The sequence below is a fragment of the Myxine glutinosa genome, chromosome 2 (assembly GCF_964187855.1).
Source record: "Myxine glutinosa chromosome 2, kmMyxGlut1.1, whole genome shotgun sequence".
Lineage (NCBI taxonomy): Eukaryota > Metazoa > Chordata > Myxini > Myxiniformes > Myxinidae > Myxine > Myxine glutinosa.
In genome coordinates this window covers 98958001-98981378 of record NC_136262.1, presented here as the reverse complement: position 1 = coordinate 98981378, position 23378 = coordinate 98958001, and the positions used below count along the sequence as shown (strand labels likewise).

General features: G+C 42.4%; 1 protein-coding gene across 2 annotated transcripts in view; it reads right to left on the bottom strand.

Annotated features, from left to right (window-relative positions):
* Nucleotides 1-23174, bottom strand: part of CILP (cartilage intermediate layer protein) — a 31345-nt gene extending 8171 nt beyond the window's left edge. The window contains exons 1-9 of one of the 2 annotated variants that reach the window (XM_068107665.2): nt 23067-23174; nt 22079-22235; nt 19797-19874; nt 19305-19574; nt 18852-19028; nt 15769-15927; nt 15193-15507; nt 7120-7228; nt 5521-5678 (exon numbers count right to left, since the gene is read on the bottom strand). In XM_068107665.2, coding sequence (XP_067963766.2) covers nt 5521-5678; nt 7120-7228; nt 15193-15507; nt 15769-15927; nt 18852-19028; nt 19305-19574; nt 19797-19874; nt 22079-22172 — 1360 coding nt within the window. In that variant the 5' untranslated portion in view covers nt 22173-22235; nt 23067-23174. The remainder of the gene's footprint in view (nt 1-5520; nt 5679-7119; nt 7229-15192; nt 15508-15768; nt 15928-18851; nt 19029-19304; nt 19575-19796; nt 19875-22078; nt 22236-23066) is intronic. The other variant, XM_068107666.2, reaches the window with a different exon arrangement.
* Nucleotides 23175-23378: the final 204 nt, after the last annotated feature.

The following is a 23378-nucleotide window of genomic DNA, read 5'->3' as shown; positions in this document are numbered from 1 at the left end:
TATTAATTACTATATGCTTTGTTACAATGCTATCATTGTTTTTGTGATTAATTTTTTTAATTGGAATGCCATGCCATGCCATGGAAGGACCTATTAAGCTGCTCTATACACCTTAATATGGCGTGCGTTTAAAACATGGCAATTCGTTCGGATTCTTTGTTGTTAATTAGCCGAATCAACTCAAGAGATCATGATGATCATTTTGGTGTACCACATTGCACATCAGAAAGTTCTGGTATAACTCCACAAAAAAACATGACACACACACACATACACACACACACACACACACCTCTGTCCATTTATAGCAGATGCAAGTCCTTTCAATAACAAACCAGTTTGTGATTTGACTTTACATACCCTCCAATGTTCACCACAACAATACAGAAAAGAAAATTAATATTATAATAGGAATGTAATGACTGAATTAATTTGCCATCTCAGTGTGATGTGAGTGCATTGCATTGAGATCGACAAACAACATACTCTAGCTATAACTAGAAAAAAAGGGAAAAAAATGAAGTTAGCAAGGTAGAAATGTTTTTACCTGTTTTATGTTTTCTTTAATTTTGTTTAAATTGTTTAAATGTTTTTTTTTTGTTTAAATCTAAATTTAAATTTTTTACATTTTTAAATTTTGTTTAAATGTTTTTACTTTTACCACTGCTGCTGCCGACACTTTCAACCGACTGCTCTATCTATACTGCTGCCGGCACTGATGCTTCATTCTCGGTTTTACTTTTGAAGAAATTAGTAACCTTTTGTCAACTTTCATGTCATTTCTTCTCTGCTTTTTTTTCTTTTCGTTTTTCTGTCCCACTTGGATAATTTTGTCTCATTGCTTCTGGCTAACTTTGCCGAGGTAGGCCATAAAATAACGTCGGCTCAATTGATAATGTGTGTGTCATTTAAAAAAAACAATTAGGACCTACGAATAGCGCTTGCTAGTTTGATCACGTGTCGACGTGTGGGTGTCATTAAAAAAAATACAAGCTACGAACACGAGGGCAATAGCTCATTTTAGTCCAGTCAAATTAGTCCATTTAGAAGTCTAACCCACCACTAATTGGAAAAGATTGTTTCTCTGTTGGATTCTTCTCTGATATACCCCAGGAATACCATATCAAAAATAGAGATGAATGGGAGGGGTGGAAGGGGTCCAAATATGCTAATTTATGTTAATTAGGTCCGAACATCAAAGGAACAAGCTAAACAAGAAGAAATCTTGCATTTGTCTCAAGAATAATCAATTTAATGCCACCCAACTTCATCAATAGTGTTGTTAGAAATGATAGAAACTCAAATTAGGTACCTACCTGGATTATTACCTGATTATGTAATCATAAATATGCTAATTAAGTGTCGCCATTAATGAAAAACCGTCTTTTTCTATTATAGTCGGTGCATGTTGTAGGTGTGCCTATTTTGTCCTGTTTGGCATCCCCTTGATTTCTCCTCCAAACAGCAGTGCCATCTATACTGAAATCCAGGTAATTAAAAGATTAAAACAAAGGGAGCTTCCTCCATACTGGAAGACTTTAGATTTACATGTAGGTTTGTCTCCTCTATTTGTCTTACCCGGTATGAGCAATTACTTTTTATTGTAATATGTTTCTTGGTAAGGGCCTTATTTGCATAATTTGGATAACTTGCATAATAATAATAACTTCATGAAGTTCTGGCCCGTACCATTGAACACCTTGACCATGAAAACCCAGGTTTTGACACCATTCTTATAATTTTTGGTTCACTATTTCAAAAGAAGGTTTTTCATTAATGGCGACATTTAATTCGTATAATTATGATTACATGAAAAAAAAAAAAAAATAATAAGATTACATAATTATCAGGTAATAATCCAGGTAGGTACCTAATTTGAGTTTCTATCATTTCTAACAACACTATTGATGAAGTTGGGTGGCATTAAATTGATTATTCTTGAGACAAATGCAAGATTTCTTCTTGTTTAACTTGTTCCTTTGATGTTCGGACCTAATTAACATAAATTAGCATATTTGGACCCCTTCCACCCCTCCCATTCATCTCTATTTTTGATATGGTATTCCTGGGGTATATCAGAGGAGAATCCAACGGAGAAACAATCTTTTCCAATTAGTGGTGGGTCAAGGCACCATTTGACTGGACTATTTGTGAAGGGAAGGTATAGCCCAGGAGCATTAGGTTAGGACCTAGAAGAAATTAGTAGAAAGCTGATTTTTTTGCACAGAGCTTCAGAATACCATGTGGATGCCCACAATATAAAGTCCCACGAGTCCCACCTTGTGGCATTTTCAAAATTCAAGATGGCCGCCGGTTGGATGGAAAATACATAAATATGGATAACTTCTGCCTAGAACCTCATAAAAGTGTACTTTTCGTGGCTAAATATATGTTTTAGCACACTAGGATTTTAAAAGAATATATTTCAGTGACCTCAGATAATGATATGTAGATATAATCCAAGATGGCTGACAAAATTGCCACTGCTGTAATGCAAAAAAACATCAAAATCATGATAAGTTTAATTTGCTATTATTTTATTTAATGCAAAATGTTTCACATTGTGACCTCAAGGCCTGCAAGAGGTAAACAACACATGGGGATTTGACATTTAATTACAATACGACACAAAAGCAGACCAACTCTTTGATCCCAGTCATCCCAACCTGATTCTAGTGTTTTGGACAGTACCGAGTTAACTGAATGTCACTTTTCTTATTCCTGACTTAAACACTGTTATCACCCTCTAAATCAATGTCCCGAGAGTTTTTGCAATTATGGCCATTACAAACAGTACCCAAGAGGGTACACTCCAGACCAGACTTGTAGCAAGTGCATCGTTTTCCACACCCCGCCTTGCATCCACAAGATATCATTTTCAATATTTAGACATAAAAAGTACACTTTTATGAGGTTCTAGGCTGAAGTTATCGCAATTTATGCATTTTCCATCTAACCGGCGGACATCTTGAATTTTGAAAATGCCACAAGGTGGGACTCGTGGGACTTTATATTGTGGGTATCCACATGACATTCTGGAGCTGTGTGCAAAAAATCAGCTTTCTACTAATTTCTTCTAGGCTTCCCCTTCATTTTTGGCTAATGCTCCTGGGCTAGTAGACATCTGGTACTAGTTGGTGTTGGATTTTTTTGCTATTGGAGAAAATTGATATACAGTAATTGAAAACGCTAACAGATTTTTCATTCCATACACTGGGTAATGTAATTGATGGATTCTTCAGGAGATCATATAATATATCACCCCCCCCCCCCCCCCCGCCCATCAGGGCCCCTCCAGCACAGGGAAATTTCCCAGGCTGCCCCATAGGAAGTCTGCCCCTGTGTAATACACCACCCAATTACACCACCCTATCTAACATGTTAAACTAGTTATTTGTGCTTGTTGTTTGAGTCCTTTATGACGTACTTCTAAACAGTAAGTTTCCTATTTGGAATGATTTTCAATTTGTTTGACTGCCAGGCAGAGAGAGTAAAGAAACAATCTCTCTCCTCTTTGCGCATGCGCAGTCAGAATGAATTCAGACACAAAGTACTGTTCAACGGCAGGTTTGTTTTCTGATTCATGGTCAGAATACTCCATTCAATTTTAATAAGTTGTTCCACGATCCTGCAATGCCTTCAGAAAGTATTCATACCATTTGACTTTTTCACATTTTCTTGTGTTACAGCCTGAATTTGAAATGGATTAAATTGAGATTTGTTTGTGTCAAAATGTCCCCATAATGTCAGTGGATTACAAAAGAATTAAAAAATGAAAAGCTGAAATGTCTTGAGTCAATAAGTAGTCAACCCCTTTGCTATGACACTCCAAATTGAGCTCAGGTGCATCCAATTTATTTTGACCATCCTTTGAGATGTCTCTACAACTTGATCAGAGTCCATCTGTGGCCAATTCAATTCATTGTAACTGGAGTGTTGAAAGTTCCCAAGAGCACAGTGAGCTCCATCATTAGGAAACTGAAATAATTTGGAGCTAACCAGACTCTTCCTAGAGCTGGCAGTCCGACCAAACTGAGCAACCGGGCAAGAAGGGCCTTCATCATGGAGGTGACCAAGAACCCAAATGACAACTCTGACAGAACTACAGAGTTCCTTGGCTGAGATGGGAGAAACTGCCGAAAGGACAACAGTCTCTGCAGCATTTCACAAATCTAGGCTTCATGGGAGAGTGACCAGACGGAAGCCATTCCTGAGAAAAAGGCACATAACAGCACGCCTGCAGTTTGCAAAAAGGCAGGTGAAAGACTGAGAGCATGAAGGAAAATATTTTGTGGTCTGATGAGATGAAAATGGAACTCTTTGGCCTGAATCAAAGTGCTACGTCTGGGAGAAACTGAGCACAGCTTATCACCCATCTAACATCATCCCTATCATGAAGCATGGTGGTCGCAGCATCATGCTATGGAGATGCTTTCAGTGGCAGGGACTGGGAAACTTGTAAGGATAGAAAAAACAATGAATGAAGCCAAATACAGGAAAATCCCTGAGGAGAAACTGCTTTGGAGTGCAAAAAGACCTTAGACTACGGCGAAGATTTACATTCCAACAGGTCAATGACCCCAAGCATACAGCCAAAGCAACACTGGAATGGCTTCAAAACAAGAACATGAAAGTCCTTGAGAGGCCCAAGCAAAGCCCAGACTTGAATCCCATTGAAATTCTGTGGAAAGACTTGAAAATTGCTGTTCACTGACGCTCCCCATTCAACTTGACAGAGCTTGAGCAAATCTGCAAGGAAGAATGGGAGAAACTCCCCAAATCCAGATGTGCAAAGCTGATGCAGACATACCCAAGAAGACTCGAAGCTTTAATCGCTGCCAAAGGCACTTTTACCAAGTATTATCTCAGGGAGTTGAATAATTATTTAAATTAGATTTTTCTGTATTTCATTTTTAATTATTTTGTAAAAATTTCGAAAGAAAATAAAATTCCACTTTGATGTGCAGATCAGTGACAACAAATCTCAATTCATCCATTTTAAATTCAGGCTGTAACACAACAACATGTGAGTGAAAAAGCCAAAGGGTGTGAATACTTTCTGAAGGCACTGTGAACTGATGTTTACAGAAAGACGGACAGACATGAACCAATTGCTTAACCGCATTTTAGCTGACATTTGCAGACAGACAAATAAATAAATGGACGGACGGACGGACAGATAGGAACTAATTGTTTAACCATGCTTTTTGCTTTGGGTGCGCGGTTTAATAAAGCAATATGTGAACTATTGGAAATCAATGCTGTAGTCTCCACTAATTGTATAGTGTGCCTTAATAATAAATATAGATTGTATTGTTGATACTTTGTTTTTACCAATTAATCTTCATCAGACAAGGGAACCGTCACAGACAATTGGCATGAATCCTCTTACAAGATATCCAAGATAAAAGACATTTATCATGTAATAAATTTCTTATCATATTCCCTGAATAGTTCCCGAAAGCCCATCATGTGAACCCTAAAGAAAGAAGGACCATGAGTCAGTTTTGAACAACGTACCCACAACATAGATATTCGCTGGTTTGGACTTTATGGAACCAGCCTCGTTGGTCGCCTTGCAGTAATATTCTCCTGTTTGTGATGGCTTCAGGTTCTTTAGTACAAGGTTGTTGTTGTACTTGTACACGTTCCAGTCTAACAGAGTGTTATTGTGATACCTGCGGAACACAAACTTTATTTGCAATGCTTTGTGTTTTCAATGATATTGCCTCTAAATAAATACGAATTCCCTTACAAGTTGTTCACTGGTGAGGAATTTGATAATTGTGGATTTGAACCTGTAGCCCAGAAAGTTGGACAATCCATTGCTATTAACACTTTCGTCCCTAAAACAGATTCAACTCAGTTGTAATCAATTGAATCAAGGTGAGCCTGAGTGCAAAAAAAAGTTATTTTTATAAAAGTTTAGCTGTTTTTTTTACTACTTAACCCTTGGATGCAGTGATTGGGCCTCGGAGGCCCACAAGGTTTTTTTTTGTTGCAAAAACTATGCTGTACAAATTTTTTTTTGGAATGAGCCTCATTTTCACCGACTTTCATGTTGTTACACAAAATTCAGTGACATAAAAAAAAAATTCAGGCTCGTGGGCAAATCTTCATTCTTCACTTATAACCTGAAAATCCGACACGAATGCAAGCTTAGGGCCTTCGAGGCCCCGCATAAATGTTGTTGTTCTACTATGTTATATCATTATTTTCTTGATATGAGCCTCATTATGAGCCTCCTATACCTTGGTTACAAATAATTCAGTGACAAAAATATGAAAATTAAAAAACTTCACACGAATACATTCGTGGGGCCTCCGAGGCCCAATGGCTGCATAGGTGTAGGAATTTTGACAGTTGTGGACATATACATTCTAAATAAAAGGATTAGTGAATCATATTTTTTGAGCAAATACTCCTCCATGAGCCTCGACTTTTTAGAGAAAAAGTTGAAAACCCAAGAACAAAAAAAAATTTTTGCAAAAAAAAAAAAGTTCATTAGTTGTATGGGATTCTTCCAAATAATAGGATCAATGATTCACATTTTCTGAGCAAATACACATCCATGAGCATCGACTTGGATTGAAAAAGGACATGAAAGAAAAAAAAATCTATAAAAATAAATAAATAAATAAAACATTACACGAATACATCCGTTGGGCCTCCGAGGCCCAATGGCTGCGTTTGTAGGATTTTTGACGCCTGCATCTAAGAGTTAATACCATTAATGCACTACATTCCACTGATAACGTCAATGAAAAACTTAAATCGTGAAACTTTCAGTAATGTTGTAATTTTAGTTGTTTCTCTTTCACTAAATGTGCTGCTTGGTGTTATGGCAGCAGGGGGAGTTTGCATCTCAGAGAGTGCAGCCTTCCAGCTGGGTATGTAAACCCCACTTGTATTTCACTTTTACATGTTAAAGCATTACACTGTATCTCTTGAAAAGAGTAGGCCCTGGTGTGCCGGTGTAATGGGCCCAACCTACAGCAGGTGGAATGAGTAATCGGATGTGGTCACAAACACGATGAGCAAAATGGATGGAATACAGTAGATTTGAGTTTTGTAACGTGACGTTGGAATTCCACTTCACCTGCTGGACATCATACATACCACAAAAAGCTGTTTGGTGTGGGGAAACCTTCTGCTTTGCAGCACAGAATCAGACCCTGTCTTTCAAATCGCATGCGATCCTCGGGGTGTTTGGAAATGAAAGGTTTCACTGTGGTGAGAAGAAGGAATTGGAGATCAGGAAATGATCGTATGGCTGAATTTTTGCTCCAAATTGGGAGATGTTACTCTACTCTGCTTTTCTCACATCGTCTCAAAAGTACCATAGTAGTGTGTGTGTGTGTGTGTGTGTGTGTGTGTGTGTGTGTGTGTGTGTGTGTGTGTGTGTGTGTGTGTGTACGTACGTATGTATATACAGACTTGGCATTTAATATGGAATATATATTTTTTTCTTGACTTGGGTTTACTTGCTGAACTCAGCATATCAATCTGGTGAGTTTCTTTTACCCTTCGGTGATGTCTTTGTTGAAAGAACCATGTCACTGATTGTCTTTCGCAGCAAGAAGTCAATAACAGGGTTATATCACAGGTGGCGTGACAAAATGTAAGGACAGATACATTTGACGATTGGCTTCACAATCGTGTATATAATAGTCTACTTGCCAAGCCTATAGAGCCCTCTTGTGAACCCGGAAATGTTGAGTACCCCAAAGTTTTAAGTTAGAAATGTACAGTATGCGTCCCCAGTACTTAGAAACTGCCGGATGCTAACTTGCATATGTTGGGCAATTAGCAAAATTAGCATTAATAGCATTAACCCTATCAAACATAGGCCTGGGACACTGAAATTTCTGTTTCGCTCTATTGCTCCGTTTGAATGCTTCGTGTGAGCAAACTATTTGAAGGATCCGTATGAAATTTGGACATAATACACTTAGACAGATATGCTTTCCGTGAGTGTTCTTATAAAAATTTCCTGCGATCAAAATTTCATGTGAAAAAAGGGATGTAAAAGCCGTGGATTTTTTTTCACCCAACATTTTTTTGCGCGGTTAGTGCCCCTACTCTCATGTTGAGCTACAGTTTCAATGTTAGTGTTTATTTGAACAGATCGTAACCTGGCACGTTCAACGCACTAAGCCCAATCTCGCTAGCTGCTATAGTTTTTGAGATATTGAGTATTTCGATTAATTTTTAGTTTTTTTTTTGAGTATTCAAAATTTGCAGTACCAATAGGTGCACACATAATTTCTGTCTGACAGTTATGAAATTTGGTGATCTTTTCGAGTTTTGGATCGTTTGAATTTGGATTGTTTCATCACCCCTACCCTAATAGCTCACAGGTTCTGGCGAGCAGAAAGAGAGGGTGATTGGATGCTGCAACAACACTGCCTTGAAGAGATGCTGCCCTATTTCTTTGCTGCCGGTCATCACCACTATGCAAGATGGATCACATGGCATCTGCGCGACATGCAGTACCTTCCTGCTACTGCCAAGGATGACCTTTACGCTGAAAGCCATGTGTGCCGCCACTCTGATGGTGCAGCTGCAGTGAGTGGAGACATGTTTGGGGAGCAGACATGCATCAAGCGAGGGAAGGAAGTAGGAGGCATGAAGGGCATCTCCACCAACCCTGAGCAGGTCGCCGTGTGGATCCAATCTTTCGGCATCTGCTCCTATCTCTCCAAGTCATTGGATGAGATTTACGACGATGCTGAAGCACCGGATAAGACAATGAAGCCCAACAGACACAAAGAAGAGGGTAAAGGACGGCGGGAATTGGACGCGGAGGACCGGGCTAAAATCCTGAGAGTGCTACAGGAAAACTCCCATCCACTCACCATAGAGACCGTGACCCTCCACCATATCATAAATGGCCAGGTGGCAGATGAAAAGGTGAATGTGCAAGATGCATTGAAGATCGGACAGGACATGAGCACACTGTTCTCTTCATCACTTCCTGAGAGATTTCATGCGCCCATCTCAAATAAGGTGGTGACAATGACATTCACCAAAAAAAGAGTGAAGGTCAATGCGAAGATCATATGTGACCTTGAGGCGTTGTTTGCTCGGCTGCTGGTGGTGGGGAGCAAGAGAAGAATGGAGCTCTCTGCCCTCTTTGACTACGAGCTCGGCCCGGTCCCTACATCCATCATCGATGAGTATGGATGCCTCAGGAAGGGTAACAAGTCTGTGATCGTCCAGCGTCTTGGAATCCTTGCCCCCAATCCCCACCCACCACATGTTGTACTCGTTGATGCATCGCAGCTCATCTACCACGTGGTGTGGCCATCGTCAGGCACTGTGGCTGACCTCGCAGCCAGCATGGGGCGCCGGCTTAATCGCTACATCACCGAAACATTTGTCATCTTTGACCGGTATGAGCAAGTCTCTGCCAAAGACCACGAGAGGCAGAGAAGAGCTGGGGAGAGCTCAACAGAGTACCGACTCTCACTGACAACCCCTCTACCTAGCCGTGACAAAGTGATGAAGAACAAGACAAACAAACGGAGACTGGGTGAGCTCCTGTGCACACACAGCATAGGAGATCACATCAAGATGGTCAGCAAAGCAGACAGTATTGTCACTCATGACGAGGCTGACGTCTCCCTCATCTCATACATGTTGGATGCAGCCAGTCGCGGAGCTGAAACTGTCCGCATTCTCAGCGACGACACTGATGTTTTCGTACTCATGGTCTATTGGTGCTGGAAGGTGGGTATCACATGTAACCTGCAGATGGAGAGATGGGATGGCACTATTCTCAACATCAATTCGACAGTAGAGAATCTCGGTGAGCAGTGTCGCTCCATCCTGGCTATGCATGCTCTCTCCGGATGTGACACCACCTCCTATCCCGCGGGGAAAGGGAAGGTGTCCGCACTCAAGGCCATGAGAGTAGTACCTGGTGACCTCCTTCACTTCATCGGAGAGGAGGGAGCTACTGATTTACAGATTACAGAGGCAGTGAGTGGTTTCTTCCTGGCTCTGTACAACGAGAGGGAGTCGGCATCTCTGAACGTCGCCAGATATGACATCTACCGAAAGCGCAAAACCCCCCCAGCACTGAAGACACTGCCTCCTACAGAGCGCAACGCTCTTCTCCATGGACGGCGTGCCCATCTACAGGTGCTGCTTTGGAAAGCAGCAGACTGCCCTGACCCACCAGCTGTGGACATAACAGAGTTTGGATGGAATATCCTTGGATATTCTTGGAATTCTTGGAATATCCTTGGATGGATGGTTTGGATGGAATAAGAAGGAAGGCGAAAAGGGAGAGGAAGTCATCATGCCCATCCTGGATGCAAGCCCCGTTGCTCCTCCTGCCGTGTTGGAAATGATCAGCTGTAGCTGCAAAGCTGGGTTAAAGCCCTGTTTAACAGCAAAGTGCAGCTGCGTAGCTGCAGGCCTGGCCTGTACCAGCTACTGCTTCTGCAAAGGCTCTGATAGTACATGTTGCAACACACACACACTCACAGCAAGGAGAGCAATATGACAAGAATGTAGAGTCAGGAGAAGAAGATGAAGACGATGAGGATGAGTTTTATGATGAGGATATGCTTTATAACAGTGCAGAGTAGTAGAAGTGCAAGACGCTCTTTCTTGATGGAAGTTTTATGTTGTGTAACTAGTCCACATATTTTTCAGCTCTGATAATTTTGGGTATACTTGTGTTTTAATTTTGAGGATATTATTTACCCATAGTCATATTATTCTAGTTTGGTATGGTACTTGCCTTTGTTACCTCTAATACCTGTGAATAAAAGTGGAGCAATAGAGCGAAACAGAAATTTCAGTGTCCCAGGCCTATGTTTGATAGGGTTAATGCTATTAATGCTAATTTTGCTAATTGCCCAACATATGCAAGTTAGCATCCGGCAGTTTCTAAGTGCTGGGGACACATACTGTACATTTCTAACTTAAAACTTTGGGGTACACAACATTTCCGGGTTCACATTGCTGGCAAGTAGACTTTAAGGGTTGTTGCGTTCTGTATTAGTGGAAAACAACTGCTGCACGTCTACAAAAGTTATAGTCAGGTTCACGATGTTTTTTCGTTCAAAATCATGGTAGATTAGCAAACCTATACATTTTTGGAAACGTTATTACATGTAAAATCTGAAAATCAATGTTTACATTTGCCAATTCCGACCAATTCGATTCGACCAATTCGACCAATTCGACCAATCGACCAATTCCATTCGACCAATTCGACCATTCGACCATTCGACCAATGGCTTCGATCGACCATTCGACCAATTCGATCGATTCGATTCGATTCGATCGACAATTCGACCGATTCGATTTGCCAATCAATTTGACCGACCTTTGCTTGTGTGGAACGGACTGTGAAAACGATGCGGACTATATTGTCGGATACGACACACAGGACAGTGATGACGAACTCTAAATGGCATATTCTGTAATCGTGTATGTTTGATGCCATTGACTGCCTGTGTATATTTTGTCATTGACTGCCTGTGTAGATGTGAAGTTATACTGACTGCATGTGTATATATGATTTTGCTGACTGCCTGTGTATGTTTGGTGATATGAATTATTGTGACACATTTTGATGTTATTAACTGCCTGTACAAAATGATAACATGTATTTGATTATGCAACTTATCGCGAATATAAAGACAGTATTTTGCAATTCAAAACCTTTGATTCGTGTCTTACCATTCCCCATAACACTAATTTGATACTTTCATTGGATTCCTTGTCCCTGAAAATATAGGTTTAGTATATTTTAAAAAGTTTTTAGGGTAATTAGAGGCAGAAATAGAACAAAATATGTATTTTACAGTGGCCATTTGAAAATCCAAAATGGCCGCCATACAGGTATCTCTCCAAATGTAAACATTGATTTTTAGTTTCCTTATGCTATAACCTTTCCAAAAATGTATAGGTTTGCTAATCTACCATGATTTTGAACGAAATATAATTTATTGACATAGTGAACCTGACTATTATTGCCGCTTCCTCTGGAGATGGTCCGTCAACTCGACAATGCTGTTTGTCTTGGAGTGGTGGCTTTACGAAATTCCGGCATGAAACAGCGTGCTCTTGCTCGGCAGTATGGCATCACTCAAGGTCAGCTGTCAAAGATCCTGAAACGAAATGCTCAGAGGGGTGTCCCTACTCCAATACCAAGGCCAGGACGTCCCCGCAGAACCACAAGGAGGGATGATCGCCAGCTGCACCGGTTAGTCTGCAATGGCCATACCAAGTCAGCTAATCGGCTTCGGGCTGAGTGGCAGCAACTGACAAATGTGCCTGTATCCAGAAGGCTAGTCAACCAACAACTGGTTCAAGCAGGCGATAGTGCCAGGCGTCCCCTGAGAAAGCCACGCCTGACCAGACAACACAGCCAGCGCCGATTGCAGTGGGCCAGAGAGCACCGTCAATGGCAGCCAGGACACTGGAATCACGTGACCTTCAGTGACGAGTCTAGATTTCTGGTCTATCGTCAAGATCGCCGCAACCGAGTGCCCAGACAAGTGCATGAAGCCTACAACGAAGATTGTATTGTGCCAAGAGTCTAAGCTTGAGGTGGTGGGGTGACCGTTTGGGCTGCTTTTCATGCAAGGGGCAAAACTGACCTGGTTGTTCTGAATGGAAACCTGAACCAGTTCAAGTACAGGGCCATTCTGGAAGAAACATTGCTTCCATTTGCTCGTGCAGCCTTTCGAGGAAACTTTGTCTTCCAAGATGACAATGCACGGCCTCATCGTGCTCGCATGATCCAACACTTTCTTGCTGAACATGGTGTCGAGCATATGGAGTGGCCTGCCATGTCCTCGGATATGAATCCGATGGAGAACTTGTGGGCAGAATTAACGCGTCAAATCAACAACTTGGACCAGCAGCCTACCTCTGTGCGTGAATTGCAGCAGGCTATTGTCACTGCATGGCAAGCGATTCCTGTCCAAACCTTAGCAAATCTCGTGAACAGCATGCCTCGACGTGTACGTGCTCTCCTGAATGCTCGTGGCGGTTACACGAAGTACTGAACTGTAATTTTACTGTCCGTAATCCCAGTCATAATTACCTTCGCAAAAGCGGAAGGTTATGTTTTGATCGCTGTGTATTTATTTGTGTCTGTGTGTGTGTGTGTATGTTATTCGCATAACTCAAAAAGTATTCAACCGAATTGCATGAAATTTGGTGGGATGATTGGTTATTATACGGGACACATTTGATTAGATTTTGGGAGCAATCGGGTCAAAGGTCAAGGTCAAGGTCACGAAAAGGTCAAAATCGTATTTTTGTTGTTCTGTTCCCTACACTCCCATGCCAAGTACAGAACAGTAGCTGCGGCGAAGGTATGCGCTCTACCGAGTGCCCGTTCTAGTTTAACTTTTGTTTTTGTTGAATTTTTTTTGTCTAATGTGCAAAATAAAGAGATACTTCTGGAAAACGTACAGAAGTTTAACACAGTACTGTCCGTGAATTGAGTTCGATATCAGTTTACATCACTTTCAAGGATCAATTTATTTACTTCAAAATGTCAAATGTGGTTTTTGTTTCTTTTAAAGGTCACATTAACAAAATCTAGAACAATTTCAACATAATTCCAATGAACTTTTAGTTCCAAGTCATCTTGAAAAGTAAGTTCACCCCCACAAAAAAATATTCCATATTAAATGCCATGTCTATATATATATATATTATATATATATATATATATATATATATATATATATATATATATACATATATATATATATATATATGTATATATATATATATATATATATATATATATATATATATATATATATATATATATATATATATATATATACACAGTATATACAGTATATACACAATATATCCTTTTACTACCTGGTAATATGGTTATTTAGTCCATGCTTATATTGAATCATTTAGATTAATATAATCAGAGCTGTTTACAACTCACTTGCTCCCACAAGTCACAACACTCCCCCACCTCTCCCCTCCTCCCCCCCATTCCCCAACTCCCTTCCCATCACCTCTTCCTCATCTTCTCCTTGAATGTTCTACTAGAAAACCCATTCAATAGCACAATCGTTATGGGGAAAGTGTGGTGTATTTGGATGGACATGGGGAGCATTGGGGCATCCCCTCCAGCAGCTGTTCACTGCCAATTGTAGTGAGTGCCAAAACACTACAACAATGTAACTGCAAATCTCTTGCACTTAATACCATTGGCAACACATTGGCAATTAATATGATTGGCAAAGATTATCTGCTAAACGGGATATGCCAACACACCCGATGTCCCAGTGCACCTCGGTTTCCTCTATAATCTTGGACAATGTGAAAGGGAACTGTGTTAACGAGCTCTCCATGGTATTTGGCTGTTCACAATCACTATGTAGTCTGGCAGCTAAGCTAAACATAGCATAACAATTGTGCATTTTGTGAGGAAAGCACCAAATTTGGCACACTAGTAGACTATCATATTATGAAAAGATCTGGATATTGGGCCATCTCAGATTCAAAGATTTGATTTTTGCAAGATTTGCAGATTTCGCAGATTTGCAAGCTGAGATTGCAAGGCCAGGGACGGCCGACTCCTTCCTGCGAGCTGCCCACGTCACCCGCACAAGAAGAGCTCATCAAATCACTGCAGCGGCACTGCACATCCTGCAACACCGTGCGTATGAACGCCACTGTATGACATATGCTGATGATGCAGAAGACCTGCCTGAGTTCGAAGACTGGTGTCACCAGAGAGGAGAAGACATTCCCAACTTTCAGTACTGGGCAACTGTGCTGGAACTAGAGATGTTGGTGCTGGTCTACGTGCGTTCTCTGCGGCAGGCTTCATTCACGACGTACCTTGATGCCCTGACGGAACTGGTCCCATGGTTCCATGCCTTAGACCACAAACACTATGCCAGGTGGGTCCCTGTTCACCTGAGGGACATGGTTGCACTCCCAATGAAGCACCCAGATGTAGCCAGAGAATTCAGGGCTGGCAACTTCACTGTACAGAAGACGAAGAAGGTGTTCTCTTCGATCCAAATCGAATCGAAATCTTGCAAAAATCAAATCTCTGAATCTGAGATGGCCCAATATCCAGATCTTTTCATAATATGATAGTCTACTGGTGTGCCAAATTTGGTGCTTTCCTCACAAAATGCACAATTGTTATGCTAAGTTGCCCCACTAATGACATACCAGCTTGCTGGAGGTCCACCCGAAGCACAGAATTCGATTTGCTTCCCCAGGGCATCGACATCACTGTCGGAATGTACTTCCGCCGTACCACACGTAGCCAGGTACTGTTGTCTGGACACAGACCGGAAACTGTGAAGCGCCCGTTCACATTTGTCTCTGCCAGTTTTCGTCCGGGCTGTCCAATGGCAGAGATGGTCACTCCAGCCAAGGGCATCTTGCCAGCGAAGAGGACGGTCCCTGTGAGGGTGTGCCACTCGCACACGCAATGACTGCAGTCTTCGTTCGCCCGACCGATCGCACACGTGAGGTTACATTCTGCGCACACAAGGACAATGTGGGGAGGAGTGAGAGCCGAACCTGCTCCGCGATTCCATCATTCCTGGCCTGAATGCCTTACACCGTGAGTGTGACCGAGTTAAATCAATCATGCATGTTCAGGTCGTACAGGTAACAGGCTTTTGAACATAATAAATCCAGGCAGGTGACATCATAGGTGTGTCTACAAACCAACCGATGGATCGGACAATACAAACACGGATGTAGACACAAACGGCAGAAGTCATCAGGACGAGTTACCATGGCACGGTTTAAAGGTGCAGGTGCGGCTCTCAGTGTGAACACCGTGGCAGCGCTTTGGTCTGCCAACCTCGCACGTCCTGCGGCGTATCTGAGTCCCTGCTCCACATGATGCATTGCACCGAGTCCAGCGGCTCCATTGTGACCATCTGCCATTCGCTGGACACAGAGATGACCAAACGTCATTACCTGATCAATTACTCCCTCATTCTTTCCTGCCACTCTTTTGAATCTCTGGTTGGTATTTTTCCATTTTGACACATCCACAGCAAACAAACCACTCATCGCCACCCCAAACGCACGTTGTACACATCATGTTTCATTTTTTTTTTTAGAAAAGCTCTTTGTCGCAACAGTTACAATCATTTAATGAATCATAACGGCTAAAATCGACAGCCTAGATCATCAGTGAGGCTCGATTCTTCATCGAGGTTTCAACCCTTTCAGCCCAGAACCTCTCCAATTTGAGGGTCCACAACGTCGGCCGTGGCTTCTCATCAATATATCCAAGAGCTCAGCTGTGTCTAGCTTTGGACCACTTCTAAATTTTTTAGAGCATAGCGAAGTTGGGTGAAACAATATTACAGCATCACTTAGGTGAACAAGCATTCAGAGTATTGCGCTGCAATACATGTCCCCTACCGGCAGTCTGTCGTCCGTAAAACTGTTGGGGAAATTACCAAAGTTCAAAGTGCCATAACCTTGTCAAAAATGATCGAAACGTCGTGAAGTTCGAACTTGATCTGTAACTTATCATGAGGAAACCATGTACCAAGTTTGAAATCATTAGCATGAAGGGTTTAGAAAAAAAAGTCCGGAAAACTGTTCTTTGCGTGACGGACGGACAGACGGACAGACGGAGGGACGGAATGCAAACCTATAGTCCCCTCGGTGTACACCGGTAGGGGACTAATAATGAAGCCTGGTGTTGGCTTAGCGGTTAGGGTGCCGGCTTGGGATCCTAGGATCCTGGGTTTGAATCCCGGTCGATCGCTGAATCTCAGCCTGTCATCCTTCTGAGGTCAGCAAATTGAGTACCAGTTCACTGGTAATTCCCTGTGTGTCGCAAGAGGTGACCAAGAGGGTTGGCGGCAGGAAGGGCATCCGGCCATAAAACATTGCTTCAAAAAGGGGACGACGGTGCCCAAAAAAGGCCAACCCCTGATCTACGGGGGAAAATGGCCTCCAAAAGTGTTTTTTTTATTATTATTTTTTTACTGAGGTGAATAACAAATAAACTTTCAATCAGCATGTATTATCAGTTATTTATTAGCTCCTTGGATGATCTCCATGGAAGCTTGTGGGTTCACCGAGCCAAAGAGTAAGGGTGTTTACAGAGCAGACAAAATGTAACAAGCATTCTGAGTATTGCGCTGCAATACATGTCCCCTACCGGCAGTCTGTCGTCCGGAAAACTGTTGGGGAAATTACCAAAGTTCAAATAGCCATAACTTTGTCAAAAATGATCGAAACGTCGTGAAGTTCGAACTTGATCTGCAACTTATCATGAGGAAACCATGTACCAAGTTTGAAATCATTAGCATTAAGAGTTTAGAAAAAAAAGTCCGGAAAACTGTTCTTTGCGTGACGGACGGACAGACTGACAGACTGACAGACTGATAGACAGAGGGACGGAGTGCAAACCTATAGTCCCCTCCGGTGTACACCGGTAGGGGACTAATAAGTCCGCAAGGTCGCTCTGTGGAGCAGCCTGCACGTATTGCACCATGTGTGAATTATATAATTACCAACTCACGGTCTGAGGTAACTTGGCTAAAAATTATCCGATTTGCACCAAATAAAGTTAATGAATGGTTGCACAGACCCCTACTTCTCACTAAAAGGGGAAAAAGAATGTAAATCGGAGTTAAAATAAGCCCGCAAGGTCGCTCCGTGGAGCAGCCTGCACGTATTGCACTGTGTGAATTATATAATTACCAACTCACGGTCTGAGGTAACTCGGCTAAAAATTATCCAATTTGCACCAAATAAAGTTCATGAATGGTTGCACAGACCGCTACTTCTCACTAAAAGTGGAAACAATGTAAATTGGAGTTAAAATAAGCCCGCAAGGTCGCTCCGTGGAGCAGCCTGCATGTATTGCACTATGTGTGAATTATATAATTACCAACTCACGGTCTGAGGTAACTCGGCTAAAAATTATCTAATTTGCACCAAATAAAGTTTATGAATGGTTGCACAGACCCCTAATTCTCACTAAAATTGGAAACAGAATGTAAATTGGAGTTAAAACAAGGAATATTAACAGCTTTGTCTTATCGCACTCCAAATTATAGTCCGGAAAACTGTTGGGGAAATTACCAAAGTTCAAAGTGCCATAACTTTGTCAAAAATGATCGAAACGTTGTGAAGTTCGAACTTGATCTGTAACTTATCATGAGGAAACCATGTACCAAGTTTGAAATCATTAGCATTAAGAGTTTAGAAAAAAGTCCGGAAAACTGTTCTTTGCATGACGGACTGACAGACTGACAGACTGACAGATGGACGGACAGACTGACAGACTGACAGATGGAGGGACGGAGTGCAAACCTATAGTCCCCTCCGGTGTACACTGGTAGGGGACTAATAAGGGACAGCAGACAACTCCACACTCTAAACACCATACACAGTGTAATATACAGCCATACGCTTTATAGCAAACACCAGAAATTAACAAGCATTCTGAGTATTGCGCTGCAATACATGTCCTCTACCAGCAGTCTGTCGTCCGGAAAACTTTTGGGGAAATTACCAAAGTTCAAAGTGCCATAACTTTGTCAAAAATGATCGAAACGTCGTGAAGTTCGAACTTGATCTGTACCTTATCATAAGGAAACCGTGTACCAAGTTTGAAATCATTAGCATTAAGAGTTTAGAAAAAAAAGTCCGGAAAACTGTTCTTTGTGTGTCGGAATGACGGACAGACTGACAGACGGAGGGACGGAGTGCAAACCTGTAGTCCCCTCTGGTGTACACCGGTCGGGGACTAATAAGACATCCCATGTGATCCCTACTCTTGTAGGACTCACCATGGCAGGACCTGTGACCATCCCATGTGATCCCTACTCTTGTGGACTCACCATGGCAGGACCTGTGACAGATGCGTCCCTGCACGGCCTGGCCTTCACAATCCCCCGGGCGCAGCATGTTGACGTGACCAGTCACGACGCACAAACGACGGCGTGTCTGGTAACCAGGGTGGCCACACTGACCACGACACTTCCCCCACCTTGCCCAGTCTGACCAGGAGTGCTCAGCTATGATGAGGTACAGGCAGATAAGTTCTCATGAAAGCTGTAGAACCACGTCAGGTGTGAGATTGACAAATGGCAAGCACATTCCCACAATACACCACACCTAATATCTCTTTTATCTACCTTTGTAGTAACATCTGCATAGTAACAAAACCATATAGTTACTGTCATTGATACAAGCATACTGCACAACAGTACAACCATGCCACCTGTGTGATACTGAAATTTAAAACCACGACTCATCTTCCTTCCCAAGATAGAGTTTCCTCCAAAACATACCAAGAGAGCACAGGAAGCGGATGTGGTAGTTGGAGCAGTTCTTTCCGGGAAGTTGTTCCCGATTGATGCACCAAAATCCCTTGTTGGGACTCATGTGTACCCGCTCCCTGGTCCTCTCCGCAGGAACCCACAAGGTGGTGCGGGCCTGCACATCCAAGGGATTCTGGCATACCCGCTCACGATAGTAGAACCTTATTGCCTCGAGGCGCTCGTAGTCACCATTCCCACCAGGATGATCGATGTTAAACCAGGAAGTCCATTCTGCGAGGTCTGCACGATACAAGCAGCAGAGATAGTAAGGGGAATCAAGTTGGAAGTGATACAATTGCAACATCTTTAGCGTACAGTGATAAGGGTGTATTCAAAAAACAAAGGGACCATTTGCTCCGCAATTACACAACCTCTGCAGGAATACGTTTAGGGTAGAGACATGGCCATAATAGGCTTGACCTTTTCTGATTTTTACCCTCCACTGATAAACTTAGACTTCACCTTTCATAGCCATGGCATTGCTCTGGGGCATCACCTTCCACCAATTCACATCTTGCCGTAGGACTCTCTTGTGAAAACCTAGACCAGGGTCAGGGAAGCACCGCATATCTCTTGACATAAGCTATCTGTCGCAATTTGAACCTTTCGATCAATTAATAATGGGGTTAGTGTTTTTACGTGTGGACAAAAAATAATTGTGATGAAGACCAAGGGAAGGAATGGTGTGAGTGTAAATGAGGGGAATGAGGATTGACTGGTGGGCCTGAGAGATCAAAATGAACACCAATGTTGGCAGGTTAGGGTGGAGAAGGTCCCATGAAGAGATGAGCAAGAGGTTTTCAGAGAGTTCAGTCAATATTTCCATGTTGGACATTTGCATCGTTAGATTATCCATTGAGAGATTATTTATTTGTAGTAGAAGAAGCAGGTTCATCCTGTAGTTGATCACAGGAAGTTGTTGTTGTCACAGGAAGTTGGAAGACCACAGGAAGCAGATTGCAGCTTCACTTGCTGATTGATGTGTCCAATTGGTAAAGAAATTCACGGTGGAGTTCACAAGGTCAATATGGCTGAAGTTGCCTGAGCCATTTCACCCAGAGGCCGATGCAAATTTCTTAACGTACCAAGGGCAAACTGCTTGATTTGATAGTCTTGACTTCTTTTTAATATAAATATTTCTTCATTTCCTTCAGGGTTGCCTTGGAAAGCAATGTTTAAAAAGAAGTCGTTTTGCATTCTTCCAATGTAAAGATGTCATGAAGCCTGGGACCATTTGCATGAAATTGATTGCGATAGACCAGAGCCATTTGTGTACCACTGACCTACAGATGAAGCTCCACTGTATTTGGACAATATATTTGGTGTATTTCTCTAGATTGCCTGGTTAATTTTTTTTTTCCTGGCACAGACTTGTGGTAGGTGACCCGGTATGAATGAAGAACTCATTGGTAGGTTTTTCTTTGCTTTAGGAGTCTGCAACTCTAGAGCTGCTCTGCCATGGCACTATTATCCAGATGTGTTGTTGGGTGTAAAATTGAAAGCGAACAACATATTAGGAGGGGTGTTGAAGTATATCTAATGTTTATGGAACTGTGAACATTTCGACTGCCTGACGTATGTACAGATAGTGGACAAAAAAAATTGGAAACACCAATGTAAAGTCACTTAATAGGGTGTTGGGCTACCACGTGCGGCCAGGGCGGCATATATGCACTGTGGCGTAGAGTCCACCAGCGTCTGGAATTCTGCAGGAAAGAAAGTCAATCGACACACACCAGTTTGGTGGAGGTGGAAAGACTTACCGTCTCAGGAGTTGTTCTAGATCTAGAATATCCCATAAATTTATCAATTGGGTTTAGATCTGGTGGCTGAGAAGACCATGACACGTCGATAACATCAGTGTCATGCTCATCAATCCATTGGGCGACCACACGTGCTCTGTGCAAGGGGGCATTGCGGGGTCTACTCTTACAGCCACACTAGCCAAAATGATAGGCAACCAGGCCTGTGCAGCATATTTATAAATGACCCTAAGCATCCTGGGATGTTATTTGCTTTATTAACACATCGGTCACACTTGTGTGGAAGCGTTGCTTGGTGTCTCTCATTTACCCAGGTGTTTCCACTTTTTTTGTCCACTACCTGGATGTTGTTGTTATTGTTGTATAGCCCCAGACAGTTCTCTCGAACAAGCCCATGGCATGGAGACAGCCGATCAATCTCACAGGAGCGACCCAGAGATCCCCTTCCTCCACATTCAGGATGCTGTACCCCCACTTCACAAAGTCAGGGCCGTGAGACAGAGAGAGAGAGAGAGAGAGAGAGAGAGAGAGAGAGAGAGAGAGAGAGAGAGAGAGAGAGAGAGAGAGAGAGAGAGAGAGAGAGAGAAAGAGAAAGAGAAAGAGAAAGAGAAAGAGAAAGAGAAAGAGAAAGAGAAAAAAAAGAAAGAAAGAAAGAGAGTGACAAGGGGAAAAGGGCTGGTCCATGGGAACAGATCGGCACTCTGACCAGCGCTGCCATGATGAATCTGGGTACGAGAGAAGAATGGGGAAGATTTGGTCCCTGACTTGCGTTGGAGGGTACAACCACCACGAAGAGGTTTCCCGATAGTTGTACTACCTGTATGTTGGTTATACTGCAGATGTAATGTTTTTGCACACAGCCAGCAACATAATTCCCACCAAAGATTTACATGTAACTCCCATATAACATAACATGAATAATCGTAGGAATACTAATAGCATTAATTGCAAAAAATGGAGTGATTCGGGGATCACACTCACCATGGGCGAGCACAGGTTGTGTCAGGTTCGTGGACATGAAAAGAAGCCAAAATATCTGCAGCACGATCGCTGAGACTCCAAGAAAGAGCGGCATGGCGAGACAGGTCCCAGGAGATTACGAAACAAGTGATGTAGGTGGAGAAGTAGAGATTGGGAGCTGTAGAGAAGGAATTATGTTATGAAGGACAAGTGGGGAGAGGGATAGGTAGAGATGGGGGTTGAGAGATGCAGAGGGGATGATTTGGAGAGTGGTGGGAGATGTGTGGAGAGCTGCAGAGAACTGACGATGTTGAGGAGGTGTGGGGAGATGTGGAGAATGGGGGAGTGTGGGCAGGAGCTCGATCCCCGCCAAGCGATTGCTCAAAAGGAACCTATGGCACGAACAGCATTTAAAACATGGCACAAAATCCTATCCCATTACCCAACACGCATTCGCACCATGCTGGAGCGGTGTGATGTTCGTTCAAAAACAAAACAAAAACCATGCAACATCTCCGAGGTAAACCAAAAAATATAACTTTCATAACTAATTTTTTAACAGTAATGCATTTCTGGCCGAGCATAAAAAACAGCATAACTAACTAATTCTGAACACCACTCAATTTGCATCCCCAGATGCGTAGGGTGGCCGAATATGACGCATCACCAATGATAAATACAAAATATCGTTTCTATGATTCTAAATTATGAAAACAACAACATAACACATGTTGCAAATGCAGTTATGTTTGCTTGTTTTTGCACTCAGCGGACAGTATATGATTTATACATAAAACTAACCTATAACTTCCATAGTTAACTTTTACCTGTAATTAACTCGTAACATTCACGAATCATATTAAAAATGAATAACTCACGTAATCTTTTTTTGATCAATATTCATGTATAACTTCGTGAGTGCACTAACTTCACCAAACTCATTTGAAAAGTGTGAAATACGATGTAATGATGCACACAACACACGTTGCACACACGTTGCACCTCTTACCTGGTGTACCTCCGTATTGTGTCGATGAACCCTCCTTACAAAGACAGAAAGAACAAACGAGGCAGCAGAAGGCGTGAGTAGCTGATGCGGAGAGAATTCGCAAACTGCAAAGTGAGACACTCTGGTGGTTTTTATAAAGGGCTTCGCTCACAGGGGGGCGTCTCTCAAGGAGACTTTCGTGCACAGGGGATGATGGGGAATCGGGCTCAACGGAAACAATACTTGGAGGTTTCACACCCGCAAGGCAGTTCATACAGGAGGGGGGGGCTTCACAATTGGGGGGGCTCTTGTTAAGTGGGGCACGAACAGCAT